This window comes from Camelina sativa, chromosome 8 (genome assembly GCF_000633955.1).
Source record: "Camelina sativa cultivar DH55 chromosome 8, Cs, whole genome shotgun sequence".
NCBI lineage: Eukaryota > Viridiplantae > Streptophyta > Magnoliopsida > Brassicales > Brassicaceae > Camelina > Camelina sativa.
The window spans coordinates 20392184-20409315 of record NC_025692.1 but is presented as its reverse complement, the minus strand read 5'-3'; the positions used below and the strand labels follow the sequence as shown (position 1 = coordinate 20409315).

General features: G+C 35.5%; 2 protein-coding genes across 2 annotated transcripts; one reads left to right on the top strand and one right to left on the bottom strand.

Annotated features, from left to right (window-relative positions):
- Positions 1-552, bottom strand: LOC109125969 (uncharacterized mitochondrial protein AtMg00810-like). Its single transcript, XM_019228795.1, has one exon. It carries the CDS (start codon positions 550-552, stop codon positions 1-3), a length of 552 nt encoding a protein of 183 aa, XP_019084340.1.
- LOC104707650 (monothiol glutaredoxin-S17) lies at positions 8628-10909 on the top strand. Its single transcript, XM_010424035.1, has 3 exons — positions 8628-8898; positions 8988-9062; positions 9527-10909. Exons 1-3 carry the CDS (start codon positions 8728-8730, stop codon positions 10745-10747), a joined length of 1467 nt encoding a protein of 488 aa, XP_010422337.1. The 5' UTR covers positions 8628-8727; the 3' UTR covers positions 10748-10909.

The window sequence follows — 17132 nt, the reverse complement described above, 5'->3', positions numbered from 1 at the left end:
CTAAGTGGTCTTGGCGATGACGTTAGCGACACCGCGGTATTCTGATTCAGCATTGGAGCGAGAGACGGTGTGTTGTCGCTTGGAGGACCATGAGATCAAGTTATCCCGTGGAAGATGCAATATCCGGAGGTGGAGCGTCGTGTAGATGGGAAACCTGCCCAAAGTGGTAGATGGGTAGAGCTGGAGTCCGTAATCGAGAGTACCCTTGATGTAGCGGAGGATACATTTAAGTACAGCGAGATGCGTCTCGCGGGGATCATGCATGAAGAGACATATTTGCTGGACCGCAAAGGAGATGTCAGGTCTCGTAAAGGTCAAGTATTGAAGTGCTCCGGCAAGACTGCGGTAAAGGGTTGGGTCAGGAACAAATGGTTCTTCAGCTGCGTCTAGTTTGGTGCGTGAGTCGGCAGGGGTTGTGCATGAGCTGCAGTTGGTCATGTTGGCGCGGTGTAGGATATCGGCGGCGTAGTTCCGTTGAGAGAGAAACAAGCCTGAAGCATTTCTCGTGATTGCAATGCCAAGAAAGTAGTGGAGTTTTCCGGAATCAGTCATTTCGAATTCAGTGCTTAAGGAAGAAATGATGGTGTTGAGGAGTTCGGTGGACGATGTCGTGAGGCCAATGTCATCGACATATAGAAGGAGATATGAAGTTTCATTCGCATGATGATAGACGAACAGGGATTGATTAGCTTTGCTTTATTTGAATCCGATGCGACGAGCGTATTGAGCGAACCATTGATTACATGCGCGTGGGGACTGCTTGAGGCTGTAGATGGACCGTTTGAGGAGGCAGAAATGGTCAGGTTTAGAGGGATCACGGAAGCCAGGAGGTTGGTGCATGTAGACGGGCTCACCTAGTGTCGCATTGAGGAAGGCGTTTTTTACGTCGAGCTGATGGATTGGCCATTTGCGAGATAGGGAGAGCTCCAAAACGAGACGAATGGTGGTAGGCTTGACAACGGGGCTAAAATTTTTGTCACAATCAACACCGAGCTCCTGAGATTTACCATTGGCTATTAACTATGCCTTGTACCTAGAGAGTTTGCCATCTGCACCAAACTTATGCCTGTGTAACCACATAGAACGCACAATGTTAACATTAGGGGGACGCGGTACGAGATCCCACGTTCCCTTTTTAATTTGAGCTGCATATTCCTCATGCATGGCTGGTGTCCAGTTAGGATCTTCTAAAGCTTTTAAACAAGATAAAGGAAGAGGGGAAAGAGTTTCAGTATGAAGAGAAAGAGGTTGTTTAGGTTTGGTGATACCGCTTTTACTGCATGTTCGCATAGAATGTCCGCCGATAGGGGGGCGGTGGTGCAATGTTTGGCGGAGGAAGGGGAGGAGTTGGTGCAGTGTTTGGTGGAAGAGGGGGAGAAGTTGGTGCAATGTTTGGTGGAGGAGGGGGAGGAGTTGGTGGTAAGGGAGCTGTTTGCGGTAGAGGAACTATTTGTCGGAGAAGTGGGGAGATGGTTTGCGGGATGGAGGGCTCTTTTTAGGGAGTAGTGGTTTCAGAGATCTGTTTTGAGAAAGGGAAATTGGATTCATCGAAGGTAACATGGCGGGAAATAATTACCTTGCGAGAGGAGAGCTCTAGGAAGCGATATCCTTTGTGATTAGACGGATAGCCAAGGAACATGCAAGCTGTCGAGCGGGCATCGAGTTTATGGGAAGAAAGCGGGAGGAGATCAGCATAACATAGGCACTCGAATACTCGGAGGTGATCATATGTAGGAGGTTTATGAAAAAACTTGGTGAACAGATTTTCGTTTTGAATGGCGGATGAGGGAAGGATGTTGAAAAGATGAGTAGCTAGCATGAGTGCTTCAACCCAATATGTAGGTGGCATACTCGCTTGGAAGAGTAATGACCGAACATAATTGTTAAGTGTCCGGAGAGTACGTTCGGCATTTGCCGTTTTGCTGGGAAGTGTACGGGCAAGAGAAGCGAGGAATGATGCCATGAGAAGAGATATGATCAAGGAATTGTCGGTTTTGATATTCACCACCATTATCGCACTGGAGAGATTTGATACTGCGGCCAAATTGGTTAGAAACGTAAGCCATAAACGTTAAGAAGGTTGAGAACACATCAGATTTATTTCGAAGAGGAAAAACCCAAAGAAAGTGAGTGAAATGATCTAAATAAATAACATAATATTTATTCTCGCTGATGCTAGGAATCGGTGAGGTCCAAACATCCGAATGAATTATTTCAAAAGGTCCAAACATCCGAATGAATTATTTCATATGAAACAACTGAATCAAAAGGTAATCGAATGTGTTTCCCCAGTTGACATGCATGACAAAGTGACATATGAATAATAGAACAATTTATTAAACGAGAAGAACGAAGAAGTTGAGAGTTGTGTTTCCCAAATGGCCTAGACGGCGGTGCCATAACATTAAATCAGGGACCGTCGTGACCATAGCTTGTGGTGGTGAGGATGGAGTTGCGACCGCTGGTGGTGAATGGACCGAGTAGAGAGGACCGATGCTGTTACATCGGAGTAGATGTATCTAAGATGGGAAATCCTTAACACAAAAGCCAAACGGATCAAACTCCACAGAAACAGAATTATCGGTGGTGAACTGGCGGACAGAAATAAGATTTTTCATGATGGAGGGACAAACAAGTACATTATTAAGGTAAAGAGGACGAGTTTTAGATGGTAGAAAAGAACGACCGATGGCTTTAGTGGGAATAGAAGATCCGTTACCAACAATGACCGATGGGGATGAGCTTAAATTAAAAAGGGAATGAAAGGTACCTGGTTGTGCGGTCAAATGCGATGTGGCTCTAGTGTCCATGTACCAACTTGCGTCGGTGGGATCTTGCATGGTCATAGTGCCAAATGCGGCAGCCATGTTGGTAGGAAGCTGCGGAGGTTGAGGAGCTGGTGCGTGCGGGGACTGTCCAAGGAGACCAGCGGTTGGACTTGTGGTTGTTAAATGGGCCATCGGTTGTTGTTGCATACAATTTTGCTGTGGCCAGTGTGGGTATGGCGTTGGTGTCGCGAACCAGGGTTGTTGTGTTTGCCAATTCTGTGGGTTCAGCAGCCAGTGTTGTTGTGGCCATTGCTGACGGCCACGTCCCCTACCGTGACCCCCACGACTCCGTCCGCGACCCCTACTGCCACTGTTGTAGCCGCGATAGCCCGTGTTGTTGTTGTTGTCTCTGGGTCCATAATTGGTGCCGTCACGGTGGGCATAGCCGCGAGACCCGGATTGTTGGTGGGTCGGAGTGGAGACATACAAGACGAGTTTGCCAATGAAAACGACCCGGTTTTGACTTGTTTAGCAAGGCGACGTTCTTCCTCTATGAGCATCGATCTGGCAGTGGAAAAGGATGGGAACGGTTGGCAATGCTTGATGATATTGACGATGTTGTCAAATTTTTCGGACAGTCCATTCAGCATATGCATCACCATGACACGGTCGGTAATAGAGAAAAATACTTAGGTTCACCCCTAGAGGTGAACCTATTTGTTCACCTCCTCCTTTTCCACTAATCAAAATATTTTATACATTATCTCATTTTAAAAATAAATTAAAAAGCAAAACCAATTATGGAAACAAATTCTGTATACTTTTAATTAAGGAAAGTTATATATTGGCTTGGTTTATATTTTACAATTAGAACAAAATTATGTGTCGGTTTAGGTTTACAAATAAATTGTTTAGGGTTTAGATTTTACAATTAAAACAAAATTATATGTTGGTTTGGGTTTACAAATAATTTTTTTAGGGTTTAGATTTTATAATTAAAACAAAATTATATGTCGGTTTGGGTTTACAAATGAGGTGGTTAGGGTTTAGATTTTACAATTAGAACGAAATTATATGTCGGTTTGGGTTTACAAATTAGATGCTTAGTGTTTAGATTTTACAATTAGAACGAAATTATATGTCTGTTTGGGTTTACATTTGAGATGGTTAGGGTTTAGATTTTACAATTAGAACGAAATTATATGACGGTTTGGGTTTACAAATGAGATGGTTAGGGTTTAGATTTTACAAGTAGAATAAAATTATATGTCGGTTTGGGTTTATAAAAGAATGGTTTAAGTTTCTAATTTTATAATAATGTATACAGATTTTAGTTCCTTATTTTTCAAGGAGGTGAATGGAGAGGTTCACCCCTAGGGGTGAACCCAAGTATTGTTCGGTAACAGGGGAGTCGACGTTGGCGAGCAGATCGGATAATGTTTTCAGCTTCTGGCAGTAGATGGGACCGTTATGTCGCCGATGGTGACAGAGCGAAGGTCGTTGTCGAGCTGGATTGCTTGTGCCTCCTTGTTGTCGCAAAACAGATTTTCGATAGAGATCCATATGTCACAAGCACTGCTACGAGTCTTTAGGATTGTGTCGAGGAAAGAGGAGGAAATTGCCCCATAGATCCACATCTTAACGATACTGTCACGTTCTTTACACGCGATGTCCGCATCGTTCGCCAGAGTGGAAGTGCCATCGAGATGCCCATACACGCCAAAGCTGTAGCAATGGGTTTCAAATAATTCACGTCACGCATCATAGTTCATCTTGTGCATGTCGAGGACAAGAGGTATGTGAGACTTAATGTGGGTCACCGTGAAAACCTTATCTAGAGGTTGAGCTGTGACAACCCGTCCTGCAGACCCCACCGTGGATAAAGGGTGGGGACCAGGGTTCGAGGAATGCCTGACGCACCAATAACCTACTGGTGGATTTGGATGTCCACGATGAGGGGTTATGATTGATGTCCTGCAGGGCCAGCTTGGGGTCCGTTGGGGCGGCTAGCGGTGAACTAGTGGGGTCTGTGGGACGGGTTGTCATATAAAAATCGATTTTAATGTGACAACCCGTCCTGTTGACCCCACTAGCCCAGTGCTAGCTTGCCCCCATAGGTCCGAAGCTGGTCCTGCAGGGCATCGATCGTAACCCCTCACCGTGAAAATGGAAGTATTCATCCAAATCTACCAGTAGATTATTGGTGCGTCAGGCATTCCTCGAACCCTGGTCCCCACCCTTTAACAACCTTCCCACAGGACAAGCTGTCACCAATTGATACATTTTTAGTTTTACTAATAAATTTAAAGCACATTCTTGTAGATGTTTGGAGGCATTTTAGGTACCGTGCTTGTTGATGTATCTGGAAGATGTACGCTCCTATTGGTAAAACAAAATTTAACACTCGTGCCTAGATTAATCTATTGGTTTTTGAAGAATGTTTTAGGATATTTTTTTGGGAGTGATGGTAGGTTTCTCAAGCTGGAATGTTCTTGGGTTGTCTTGCCACAACCATTTCGTTCTTCTTGAAGGCATGCATTCTTACTTATTGTTGCATCTTCTCTACTAAACTGGAAGTTGGTTTTAGTTTTTGTCAAACCGAACCGTAAATTTTCCGGTTATTTCGTTCTGCAGGAGAACAATTGCTGGGAAACAGGAACACCTATCTTGGCTCTGATTAGTGTTATCGTAATCAATATAATTGAGAATAAATCTAAAATTTTATATCATCTAAAAGAATTAGGTTGTTGAATCTAGAATTCACACAATAAATTTGTTTGAGTGGGGAACAAATTCACGTAAGATCTCTCTCAAAGAATCCGATCAAAACTAGAAATTAAAAGAGGATTTAGATCTCTTGAGGAAGAAGTTAGGGTTTATCTCAAGAACGATGAAGAATTAGGGTTTTTGTCTTGATTATTCGATGTTTACAATGAAGGAGCTTCCCCCTCTTTATACATTCTCTAGATTACAAACAATATTAACTTTCCCTATAATTCGAACTAAAATAAGGAAATCGGCCACTAGGCGAATTGGGAAGTCGGCTTATCTTCGGGCTAGGCCGCCTTCTTCCGAACAGGCCTCAAATAAACATTAAGTGGATTTTAACTTGATTCCCGGTTAATCAATTGAATTGTCTTTCCGGTTTAGATCGGTATGTTGGGGGGTGCTAAATCCCGCACCAACATAGTCAATTTCTTTTATAGGTTTTCGAGTATAGATTGCAGTTTCTAGGACTTATGGTTTAAGTTTTTAACTTTTAACTTTCTTTTATTTAAAAGACATAGAAAGAAATTTACGATCTTCTTCCTCAACGATTAATCACCACTAGGTAATGTGCGGGTTAAATCGATTTAAAAAAAAATATTATAAGTAAAATTATTATCCTATAACCAATGTATGTTTGTGTCAACATAATATCTAACTTAAGTTTTTTTATTTATTTATTCAAAACTACGTTTTTCGTGTAAGAAATACGTTTCATCCATGAAATCTTTGAATGTGTAAAACGTTTATGGTAGAGAAAATATTGATAAAATGTTACTATTTATTGCAACATGTCTTTTGTGTGGTTTAAAAATCAAATTCATATCTTCTTATATTTTATTTTTTAATCATAATAATTTTGCATGTTTCTTATGTAACCATAACAATATATACTAAATTACTCGGTAGTTTAATTATTCAATTTTATATCTTCTTATGTTTTATTTTGTAATCATAACAATTTTGCATGTTTTTTATGTAACCATAACAACATATACTAAATTATTTGGTAGTTTAATTATTCAATTTTATTATATGTTAGTAACAATCGGATTCTAAACTAAATTTCTAAAGATAATCTAATTTACTGATTTAATATTTTTGATTAGGCTATATAAATCTTTTGAGTTAGTCGGGTTGTTAATATTTTCTATAAATGACAGATTATTACCAAAAAAAGCCATTATGAAAAAGTTAATGAAATTCCAAAATCAACGTATTCGTGTAAGAATACATTTCACCTGTGAAATATGTGAACGTAGTAAATAAAATATTTATAAAGTGCTACAATTTATGGAAATATATATGTTTGTGTGTTTTAAAAAATAAATTTATATTTATGGTTTGTCGAGTAACTATAAATTTTTTGCATAATCTAATAATCACTCATTTTAAATATATTATGATTTTTTTTGGGTACTAAGTTTATTTATAATGATAAGGGTTATTGTCACATTCCTTTTTAATAGAACATAAATGAATATACAATTAGAACGTATATTCTTATTCAATTATCAATATTTCCATTTTTTAATAAATAATCACACTAAATGTTGAGATTAATTAGTTTACATACTTAGATATATATAAATAATCACACATCATGATATCCCCTAATTTGTTGTCATTTTTATATTTATTTATGAATATATATAAATCTATATTTATTAGGATTTAAGTTTCTTTTAATGAGTTAGAGATATTTCATGGATAATATACTTCTTTTTATAATCCATTTTAATAACTATTGAAAGCTTGTTATTTAAATTATTATGGTAATAATACTAACATAAAAATAACATTTCGTTTTTATATGATTATGTTATAAGTTATATGTTTAATAAGTTATATATTCTTTATTTTTATTAACGTTATATTAATTGATATGTTTTTATAGCCTTTTTAGAATATTTTACCTATATTGATTTTAAGAAATTAATATTTCTATTAATTTTAAGAAATCATTATAATTTTGACTTGTATATTTGTAAGTAAATTTTAGTGAAATTTTGCCTTATTATTAAATTTGTGTGAAAAATGATGATATATCTAATTATTATTCAGTTAATTGTTTTTATAATAACAACAATGGCATAGAGCTGAAATTAATTAGAAAGGGGGGTGGAGATGATGGGTGTTACAAACGTTAATTAGTACAAAATAAGCAAGTCCTTTAACGATAATAGACCAGGTCCATAAACAAAAAAGATTAAGAGACCATGTTCACATTAGTGCATGGGATGTACTAAACTGTGATTATATATATGTTAATGAGGAATGCTCGCGTGAGAGAAAAATCTCTTTGAGATTATGATATTTATTTATTGGGTATTTCTATCAGTTGTGTTATGGGATTTTTTATCTGTCAAAATGTTTAGAGAATTTTTTTACTTGACACACACAGTAAAATATTATAAAATTAATAAAAACTAAAAAAGCTCCATGTTTATTATGCAAAAATTAGATGTTGTTTCTTACTAAAGCCAGAGTAGATATTAGTTAATGTCAAAGTTAATGCGGGAGGGGAGGGTTCAACAGCTTGCGACCAAAGTTCGTCTTTCTCATTTTTTTTTAATTTTTGATTTTAACTGTTTTATTTTAACTTGAACATTCGGTTGGTTTTGTAGATTCCTCATCGAATTTGAGGCAAAGATGAGTGCTTGCGGTGAGATAACGGTTGAGAAGGCTTCCAAAATCATGAATCGTTTGGCACGTTCTACTTCCGTGGTTTGAATCAACGCTGAGAACAAGGTGAACAAGGTGAATTTTATTCTCATAAAACATTTTAAAGTTTTGAGTCTTCAGAATTTGGTTACAATTCTTGTCACTCTCTCTTACAAAGATTCAACGTATACATTGTTCACCTTGGTTGCGGCAATTTAAAATTTAAAATGACAAGAATTGTAACCAAATTCTGATGACTCAAAACTTCAAAATGTTTTATGAGAATAAAATTCGAGGAGGGTTGATTGTGGCAATTTCTCTAATTAGTATCCTAATTCGTAAGGTTTAATAGATTGAGAGGGTAACTAAATAAATATTGTAAACTAATGAATGAGCATCACATAAAAAAAAACCTAAAGTACTTTTTTTTATTTTTTTCTTACAGAACTCTCCTCTCGTTCCTTCCTCCAGCAACAGAAGGAAGAAGTATTTCTAAATCGAAGAAGATTCATCTCTTTGCTATTGGAAGATGAGTGGTACGGTGAAGGATGTCGCATCAAAGGCGGAGCTTGATAACTTGCGGCAGAGCGGCGCACCAGTCGTGCTTCACTTCTGGGCTTCTTGGTGTGACGCTTCCAAGCAGATGGATCAAGTTTTCTCTCATCTCGCTACCGATTTCCCTCGTGCTCACTTCTTTAGGGTTCGTCTCTTTTATTCTCTCTTTCTTACCAATCAAATTCTTTTGTTCTCTTTCAATGGTTTTTTTTTTTACGGTTTCTTCTTATGTAGGTCGAAGCTGAGGAGCATCCTGAGATATCTGAGGCTTACTCTGTTGCTGCTGTGCCCTATTTCGTCTTCTTCAAGGTAAATTTATGGGTTTCTTTTTTTCCTATGATTTCATCGAAAGTTTAGGATTTAGGGTTTTTGTTTTGATTGGTTTGTGTCTCTCTGTTAGATTACTTTAAACTGATTAGCTAATCTGGTAGAAGAAGAAGATGATGATGATTCCACAAATAATCTAGCTTTAGAGTTGGAAGAAGACATGATTAGCAGTACTCCTTGATGCAATCATACTTATTTGATTCCTTGTTTTGTTTTGTTTTGTTTGGTTCCCCTAACAATCTAGCTCTTGAGTTGGAAGCAGACATTATTAGCAGTACTACTTGATGCAATCATACTTGTTCATTCTTTGTTTGGTTGCAATTTTCTGTCTTTATAGCATTGAGAGTTTGTTCAAAGCTTGAATCTTTGTCACTGCTCTGTAGTGATTTTTCTGAAAGTTGGTAATTATATTGACTGTGAATTCGTTTATTTTCCTCTTATTGAAGGATGGCAAAACTGTGGATACACTTGAAGGGGCAGATCCATCAAGTTTAGCTAATAAGGTTGGCAAAGTTGCTGGTTCTAGTACTTCTGCGGAGCCTGCTGCTCCTGCTAGCTTAGGTTTGGCTGCTGGGCCAACGATTCTTGAAACTGTGAAAGAGAATGCGAAAGCTACTGTACAAGACCGTGCTCAGCCTGTATCTACCCCTGATAGTCTCAAGAACCGTTTGGAAAAACTCACCAGTTCTCACCCTGTCATGTTATTCATGAAAGGTACTCCTGAGGAGCCTAGGTGTGGGTTTAGCAGGAAAGTAGTTGACATCTTGAAAGAGGAGAAGGTTGAGTTCGGGAGCTTTGACATACTTTCAGACAACGATGTGAGAGAGGGTTTGAAGAAATTCTCTAACTGGCCAACGTTTCCTCAGCTGTACTGCAACGGAGAGCTTCTTGGTGGAGCTGATATCGCAATAGCGATGCATGAGAGTGGTGAATTAAAAGAAGCTTTCAAAGATCTTAGTATCACTTCAGTTGGTTCAAAAGCAAGTCAGAATGAAGCTGGAAAAGGAGGAGCGGTAAGTTCAGGCAACACGGGCTTAAGTGAGACCCTCCGGGCTCGGCTTGAAGGTCTGGTCAATTCCAAACCAGTTATGCTGTTTATGAAAGGAAGACCGGAAGAACCAAAGTGTGGGTTTAGTGGGAAAGTGGTTGAAATTCTCAACCAAGAGAAAATCGAGTTTGGGAGTTTCGATATACTCTTAGATGACCAAGTTCGTCAAGGGCTTAAAGTGTATTCAAACTGGTCGAGCTATCCTCAGCTCTACGTGAAAGGCGAGCTTATGGGTGGGTCAGACATTGTCTTGGAGATGCAAAAGAGTGGTGAGCTGAAAAAGGTTTTGTCTGAGAAAGGGATCATTGGAGAACAGAGTCTTGAAGATAGGTTGAAGGCGTTGATAAACTCCTCCGAAGTGATGCTGTTCATGAAAGGCTCACCAGATGAACCAAAATGCGGATTTAGCTCCAAAGTTGTTAAAGCACTGAGAGGAATAAACGTGAGTTTCGGATCATTTGATATCTTGAGTGATGAAGAAGTAAGGCAAGGGATTAAGAATTTCTCAAACTGGCCAACTTTTCCTCAGCTTTACTACAAAGGTGAGCTAATTGGAGGATGTGATATCATTATGGAGCTAAGTGAGAGTGGTGAGCTTAAAGAAACTCTATCCGAGTAAGTAATATAGTCCCTCTGCGTTTTGCCTTGGTGAGAGAGAACTTTTTAAAGTTCTGGTAATAATATGTTTAGGTTACAAACACATTGACATTGTTGCTACTCCAAGCTTTGTCTTGTTATTTCTATTGCTGAATGAGTTTATCAGATCCATCACATTTTTTTCCTCCCTTGTATCAACATAAATTGATGCCTTTTTTTATCTTAAAAACATGCTTTTTAAATCGAGCAAGAAACCAAAATTCAAGACAAAGGAAGCTTATTTACATACTCGTTTAAAATAAAACAAAGAAAGCTTGAAGCGACGGCTAGGATTGAACTCCTTTATGTCATTAAACCGAATCAAAGCGAAATGAAATAATATGTTTAGACCAAAACTTCAATCAAAATGAAATAATTTTTTTAATAGGCATTTTAACAGATTTTTTTTTTCTAAAAGGTTTACAAGGTTTTAACAATGTTTTAAAAGGTTTTTATAAAACTTTTAAAATTTTTTAAAAAGTTTTACAAGGATCTTATAGGGTAGGCGTGTGGGTTTAGCAGGTAAAGTAGTTGACATCCTGAAAGAGGAGAAAGTTGAATTTGGAAGCTTTGACATACTTTCGCACAACGAAGTGCGAGAGGGTTTGAAGAAATTAAATGCGCTAATATGGACCGGGTCCAATTACTCAACCAAACCCGATTTGGTGGGACTTTTCTCCGGGTCCAATTCCTTTGTATAATTGGAAAAAAATGTTAAATGAGCTTTAAAATAACAAAACAAGATTATTAGAAATCCTTTATTTCTTTGAACCTAATCGCTCTTTTGATTTTTGAATTGCAAAAACTCAATCATTCTCTTGGATCTCGTACTTTTCATCATAAATAATCATTTTCCCCCGAAATGATATGACCAAATAAGGAAATCCCAATTCATTAAGAGGTATATTGAAACCATGATTTTAAAGGATTCGATGGGATTTAAGAAATTTGGAATTTTAATAGATTTTAGGGAAGTTGATACTCCCTCCGTTTCAAAATGTAGGATGTTTTAACTAAAACACGCATATTAAGAAGTTTTTACTTTTAACAAGTTCAACCAATCAGAAACAATACTGCATAATATAAAATACTAAAGGAATCTAAAAGTTGCATAGAAACTTGAAAACATCCTATATTATGAAACAAAAAACTTCTCTAAAACATCTTATATTTTGAAACAGAGGAAGTATGATTTATGGTAAAATTCCTTCAAATCCCACATAAAACCATGAGATTTGGATTTCTGTATTTTTAACTAGACAAATACTTTCAAATCCTCTAGAATCCCTAAAACTTATTAAAATCTAAATCCACAAACTGTTTTGAATAACAGTAGATTTTAAAGTAGATTTTTAAATCATCAGTTCAATAACAGTGGATTTTAATGGACTTTTTGAAATCCATGATTGAATAATATAGTATTTGTAAATTATACACAAATCACTTTGTAACATCCGCGAACTGGAATCCCGGTTTGGGAGGTGCATCGGTCGATGCACAGGGTGTGTCGATCGATGCATAGCCGGTTTTGAGAGGACGAGTTTAAGTTAAACGCTGCGTTTTGGGTAAAGGAGAACCCTTAAGTCGTGTTTTGTCTCATTCGACGAGTTTAGTCGTTTTTGAGAGAAACGAAAGAGAGAGTAGTGTTCTTGAGTGTTCTTGAGGAATCCTGGAGATTGGAAGCTGTTCCTGTAGAGATCTGTACCTGAGATCGTTGTAGGAGCTTCCTAAGAGCGTTTTCTTCCTGTGTTAGGGTCGGATTTCTTCTGTGGCAAAGGTAAGTGCTTGACCATGGCTTATCTAAGCTAGAGATTCTATGATATGTGTGTTTATGTGTTGTGTAGCTTGTTAGAACGTTATCTAGGATCGTGTGAGGCTTTCTTGTGGCTTGGGATCGAGTTTGTGGCTTGTAGGAACGAAAATCCGGCGAGAAGCTTTGGGAAAACGGTACTCGGCATGTGCGTCGGTCGATGCACTTTGTGCGTCGGTCGATGCAGTGCGAGGACACCGCGGATTGACCTAGGAGCATCGGTCGATGCCATGTGGAGGCGTCGGCCGATGCAATTAGGGATTTCGCGTAATGTCGAGCATTGCGGCGGTCATTACAATGTGAGTGTCGGTCAATGCTATTGTATCTTGTGTCAGTCGATGCAAGCTTGCGTCGGTCAATGTAACCCCAGTTGGTGTCGGTCGATGCATGGTTGGTGTAGGTCGATGCAGAGTCTTGGTTTGTTGTTGTTAGTTATTGATTGTTGGTTGATGATTAGAGATGTCTCTATTGCTTGTGTGTATAGCCCAGTAGATGGGAGGATTGCCATACTGAGTGTTTTTAAAATACTCATGCATTGCAATTTGTGTTTGTGGTGCAGGTAAAGGCAAAGTGTGATCGTGGAATCAAGGCAACGAAGAGGAGGATGTTCTAAAGACTTGATTGGTTGTTGTGTGGCATTGTTAGGTTGCTAAAGTTGGGTCACTAGAACATTGTTAGGTTGCTGGTTCTATGTTTCCTGATGTTGATATTGGAATTGTTATGTTTTAATTATTGGTTATTAATTATTGGATAATTTATTAGTTATGAGTTATTGAATAATTTATTGGTTATTGGTATTGGTATTATTTCTGCTGGTTGGTTTAATTGTGGTTATGAGACTAGTGGGTATGGGACCACTAGTTGTAGAGTATTTGTTTATATTATCTTTCTTATTATTATTTATTAAAAAAAAAGGATCCGGTCGTTTCACACTTAAAATGTCAAGTTGAATACACCCCCTAAGTCTTTCGATAAAATCAAAACCGTTTCCCAAGATTTACCACTCCATTTATATTATGTCATATAAACTTAAAACTTCTGTATAGGAATTTACACGGTGAATTAAATATGAAAAATACTTGAGTTCACCTTTAGGGATCCCTTTGTTCACCTTCTTTTTGATAAACCAATGAAAATATGTGAAGTAATATTTCATTTAAAAAAAAATCAAAATTATAAATTATAAAACCAAAACTAAGTAAGGAGACAAAATATTTGTAGACTTTATAATAAATAAGTTTAAATATCAGTTTGAATTTAAAACTAATATATAAATTACTTAATTTTGATTTATTAGGTTATATATCGATTTAGGTTTATAAATAGGGTTTAGATTTTACAATTAAACAAAATTATATGTCGGTTTGAATTGATAAATGAGAATTAAAATTTAGATTTTACCATTAAAAAAGATTACATATCGGTCTGGGTTGACAAATGAGAATTAGGGTTTAGATTTTATAGAATTGTCGTAAATCTAAACAATATCTTTTCTCTCATAATAATTTTGATTTATTTTTTAAATAAAATATTACTTATCATTTGCCACTAGAATTACGGTCACTTCTAGGTTGTCTAATTTTTATGATGATATTCCAAATTATAAAGTAAAATTACAGCAAAATTCTATAAAATATCTCATTTTTCTCTTCAGCTTTGGCAAAATTCTACAAAATTCTATAAAATATCTAATTTTAAAATAAATCTATACTAATATTATAATAAATATTCCAAAATTCATATAAGTTCATTATTATTTCTTTCAAAAATTATGTTATCCTGAAATTAGAAGAAAAATCTGATTTGTTCTTTCTTATGTTTATGTACATTAATTTCAGTTTTTTCTTCTAATTTCAGGATAACATAATTTTTGAAAAAAATAATAATGAACTTATATGAATTTTGGACTATTTATTATAATATTAGTATAGATTTATTTTAAAATTAGTTAGACAAGTATTAAATTATTATGTATGAGATTACGATATTTGGAACAAATATATTAATGTTAGTTTTTCAAATATGAGATAATATTTGTTTTCATTTTTTCATTGAAAATTATGTTTTATTAATTTTTAATTATTAATACTAAGTAAAATATAAATTAGATATAATACACATATTCTTTTGATATGAAAATTATAAGTCCTACAATTTGGGATTGAGTGCATATAATTAAAATCTAATTTTATTATGATGTAATACTGTTAAATTGTATTGCAGGATGGAGTGTGTGAACTCTAAATTTTTATAACAAATAAAATGTAAAATCAATATTGTAATACTACTAAAAATTTAAGGCCATGAATGTTTGTTGGTTTTTAAATGAGTTCTAGATTTTGTTTTTGGTTTTTGGTTTTTGTAATTTTTGATTTTTGATGTAGATTTTAGTTTTTACAAAATCTTGAATGGTAACTTGATTAGTTTTTGTTTTTATATATACTTATTTAATTATTTTGGTCAACATATACTTATTTCATTTTATATGAAAAATAGAAATAAAAAAGTACCGTTGAAAACCCCACAAATTTTTGGATTTTAGGAAGGAATTGTCAAAATCCTCTAAAATCTGGTTTTCCTAAATTATAGAAAATCTATTTTGTTATAATCGTAAATGGCTTAAAAAGTAGATTTTGCATAATAAAAAATCTGTTGCCATTAACAGGCTAACATATTTTCTTATACCATTGTATTTCGGCAGACCTAACTTAGTATGTTTATAATAAATAGATAAATTAATATTGGTTGATTAATATAAATATTGTTTTCAAAACCTACATCGTTAAAAAAAATTATTATAAAATTAATATTTTGATGATAATCTTATACTCTTGACTTGGATAACTGAAGTTCATTAAAAAAAATGACAAATTATTGTCTTCAGTACAAAATTTGCATGTTTGCAATATTATGAAGGTTAGACAAATTCATTTTTGAAATAACATTCAAAATTTTGAATTTAAGAGTTAATGATCTCAATTTTCACAATAATCGTAGACTTTGTGTTCTTGATTGGTTATGATGTTGGTTTCTATAAATTCGTCATGTGTTTTTCTCCGTATCGATCACCATAATTTTTTTAACTTTTTCAAAATTTTGGGAAAAAAATAACACGTGGATACTCATTTTTACCTTGATCAACAAGCCTAATCTTATACAGATTCAAGTATTAAGAGCAAAGAAAAAGCTTGATCCGACAGCTGAGATTAAACTCCATTATGCGGTCAAACCAAAAAAATTTAAAATCAAACCAACTGAAAGGTCAATTTAAAACCAGGCTCAAGGTAGCGTCCAGAATCGAGATTGTGAACAAGCAAAACCAAACTGCAATCGAACATAAACCAAGATTCATTATTCGTATTCAATAACTAATCCAAAAAATCGAACCAAAATATCTCCAAACCAATTTGAACAAAAAAAAAATTTCAGTTCTAACTCCAAACCAAATAAAAAATAACATTTAAACCGAACGACACTGAACTGGAAAACCAAATGTTCGGACTTCTTAAAGAAAAAATAATAATTTGTTAAACCCTAAACCCTTTTGTTTGGAGTTGTTTGTTGTGTATGTGTGTGTCTTTGAATCCCTTTCATGATGGTTTTCTCTTTCTGATCTCTCTTTGTTTCAAAGTCTCGTAGACTCTGTTCTTGGTTGGTTCTAATAATCGTAGTAGACTCTGTTCTTGGTTGGTTCTAATAATTGTAGTAGATTATGTTCTTGGTTGGTTCTGATGTTGGTTTCTATAAATTCGTCGTGTGCTTTTGCTTTGTACCAATGATCCCCATAATTTTTCTTTTAATTTTTCTAAATTTTGAGAAAAAAAAGCAAGATAACATGTGGGATACTCATTTTTACCTTGATCAACAAGCCTAATTTTTTTTAATAGAACCAATTCACAATCTTTACCAAACCAAAGAAAAGGCAAAGTGTGATTAGAGAAAGTCTCCCATCATGTACACTAGAGAGAGTCTCTTGTGACCATTGGTACATGAATCACTGGTTCATACAAAAAGTTCTGTCTTTATTTTGATTCATTGACACATTTAGAATTTGATCTTTCTTATGGAACATTGTTTTTGTACTCTCAATGTCCCTTCTCATTTTGTTGGGTTCAGAATTCGTGTTTGTTCACTGCAATGTGAAATTTTTTTTTTGACACATATTGAAGAAAGCAAGTAGTGCTTATTACTCTCAGATGAGATATTGTGGTTATAAAGTTACGCTGCCAAAGAGCAATAGTTATTTTTCTGCTTAAAAGTGACAACATAAGCCCATCATTCACAATTCTTCAACATCAACAATGTGAAACTGTCAAATAAGGTTTATATCACAAGAGATTCAATTCCTTATACTTCTTCTCTCCCTCTGCAAAGTTATCCAAAATTCCCAAATGACTGCAATTATTTTCTTCCCAAAAATTGAAGCTCACATTAGGGAGCGTGATTGGTGCAATATTATTGTTAGTTATGGTAATAATATGTTTAAGTTACTACTACACACATTGACATTGTTGCTACTCCAAGCTTTGTCTTGTTTTTTTTTTTTTTTTTTTCTATG

Excerpts from the sequence above, each read along its gene's own strand:
- LOC109125969 (XM_019228795.1), bottom strand. The coding sequence starts at position 552 with ATGACTGATTCCGGAAAACTCCACTACTTTCTTGGCATTGCAATCACG.
- LOC104707650 (XM_010424035.1), top strand. The coding sequence starts at position 8,728 with ATGAGTGGTACGGTGAAGGATGTCGCATCAAAGGCGGAGCTTGATAAC. Across the intron at positions 8,899-8,987 it reads CTCGTGCTCACTTCTTTAGG|GTCGAAGCTGAGGAGCATCC; the intron begins GTTCGTCTCTTT and ends CTTCTTATGTAG. Across the intron at positions 9,063-9,526 it reads CCTATTTCGTCTTCTTCAAG|GATGGCAAAACTGTGGATAC; the intron begins GTAAATTTATGG and ends CTCTTATTGAAG.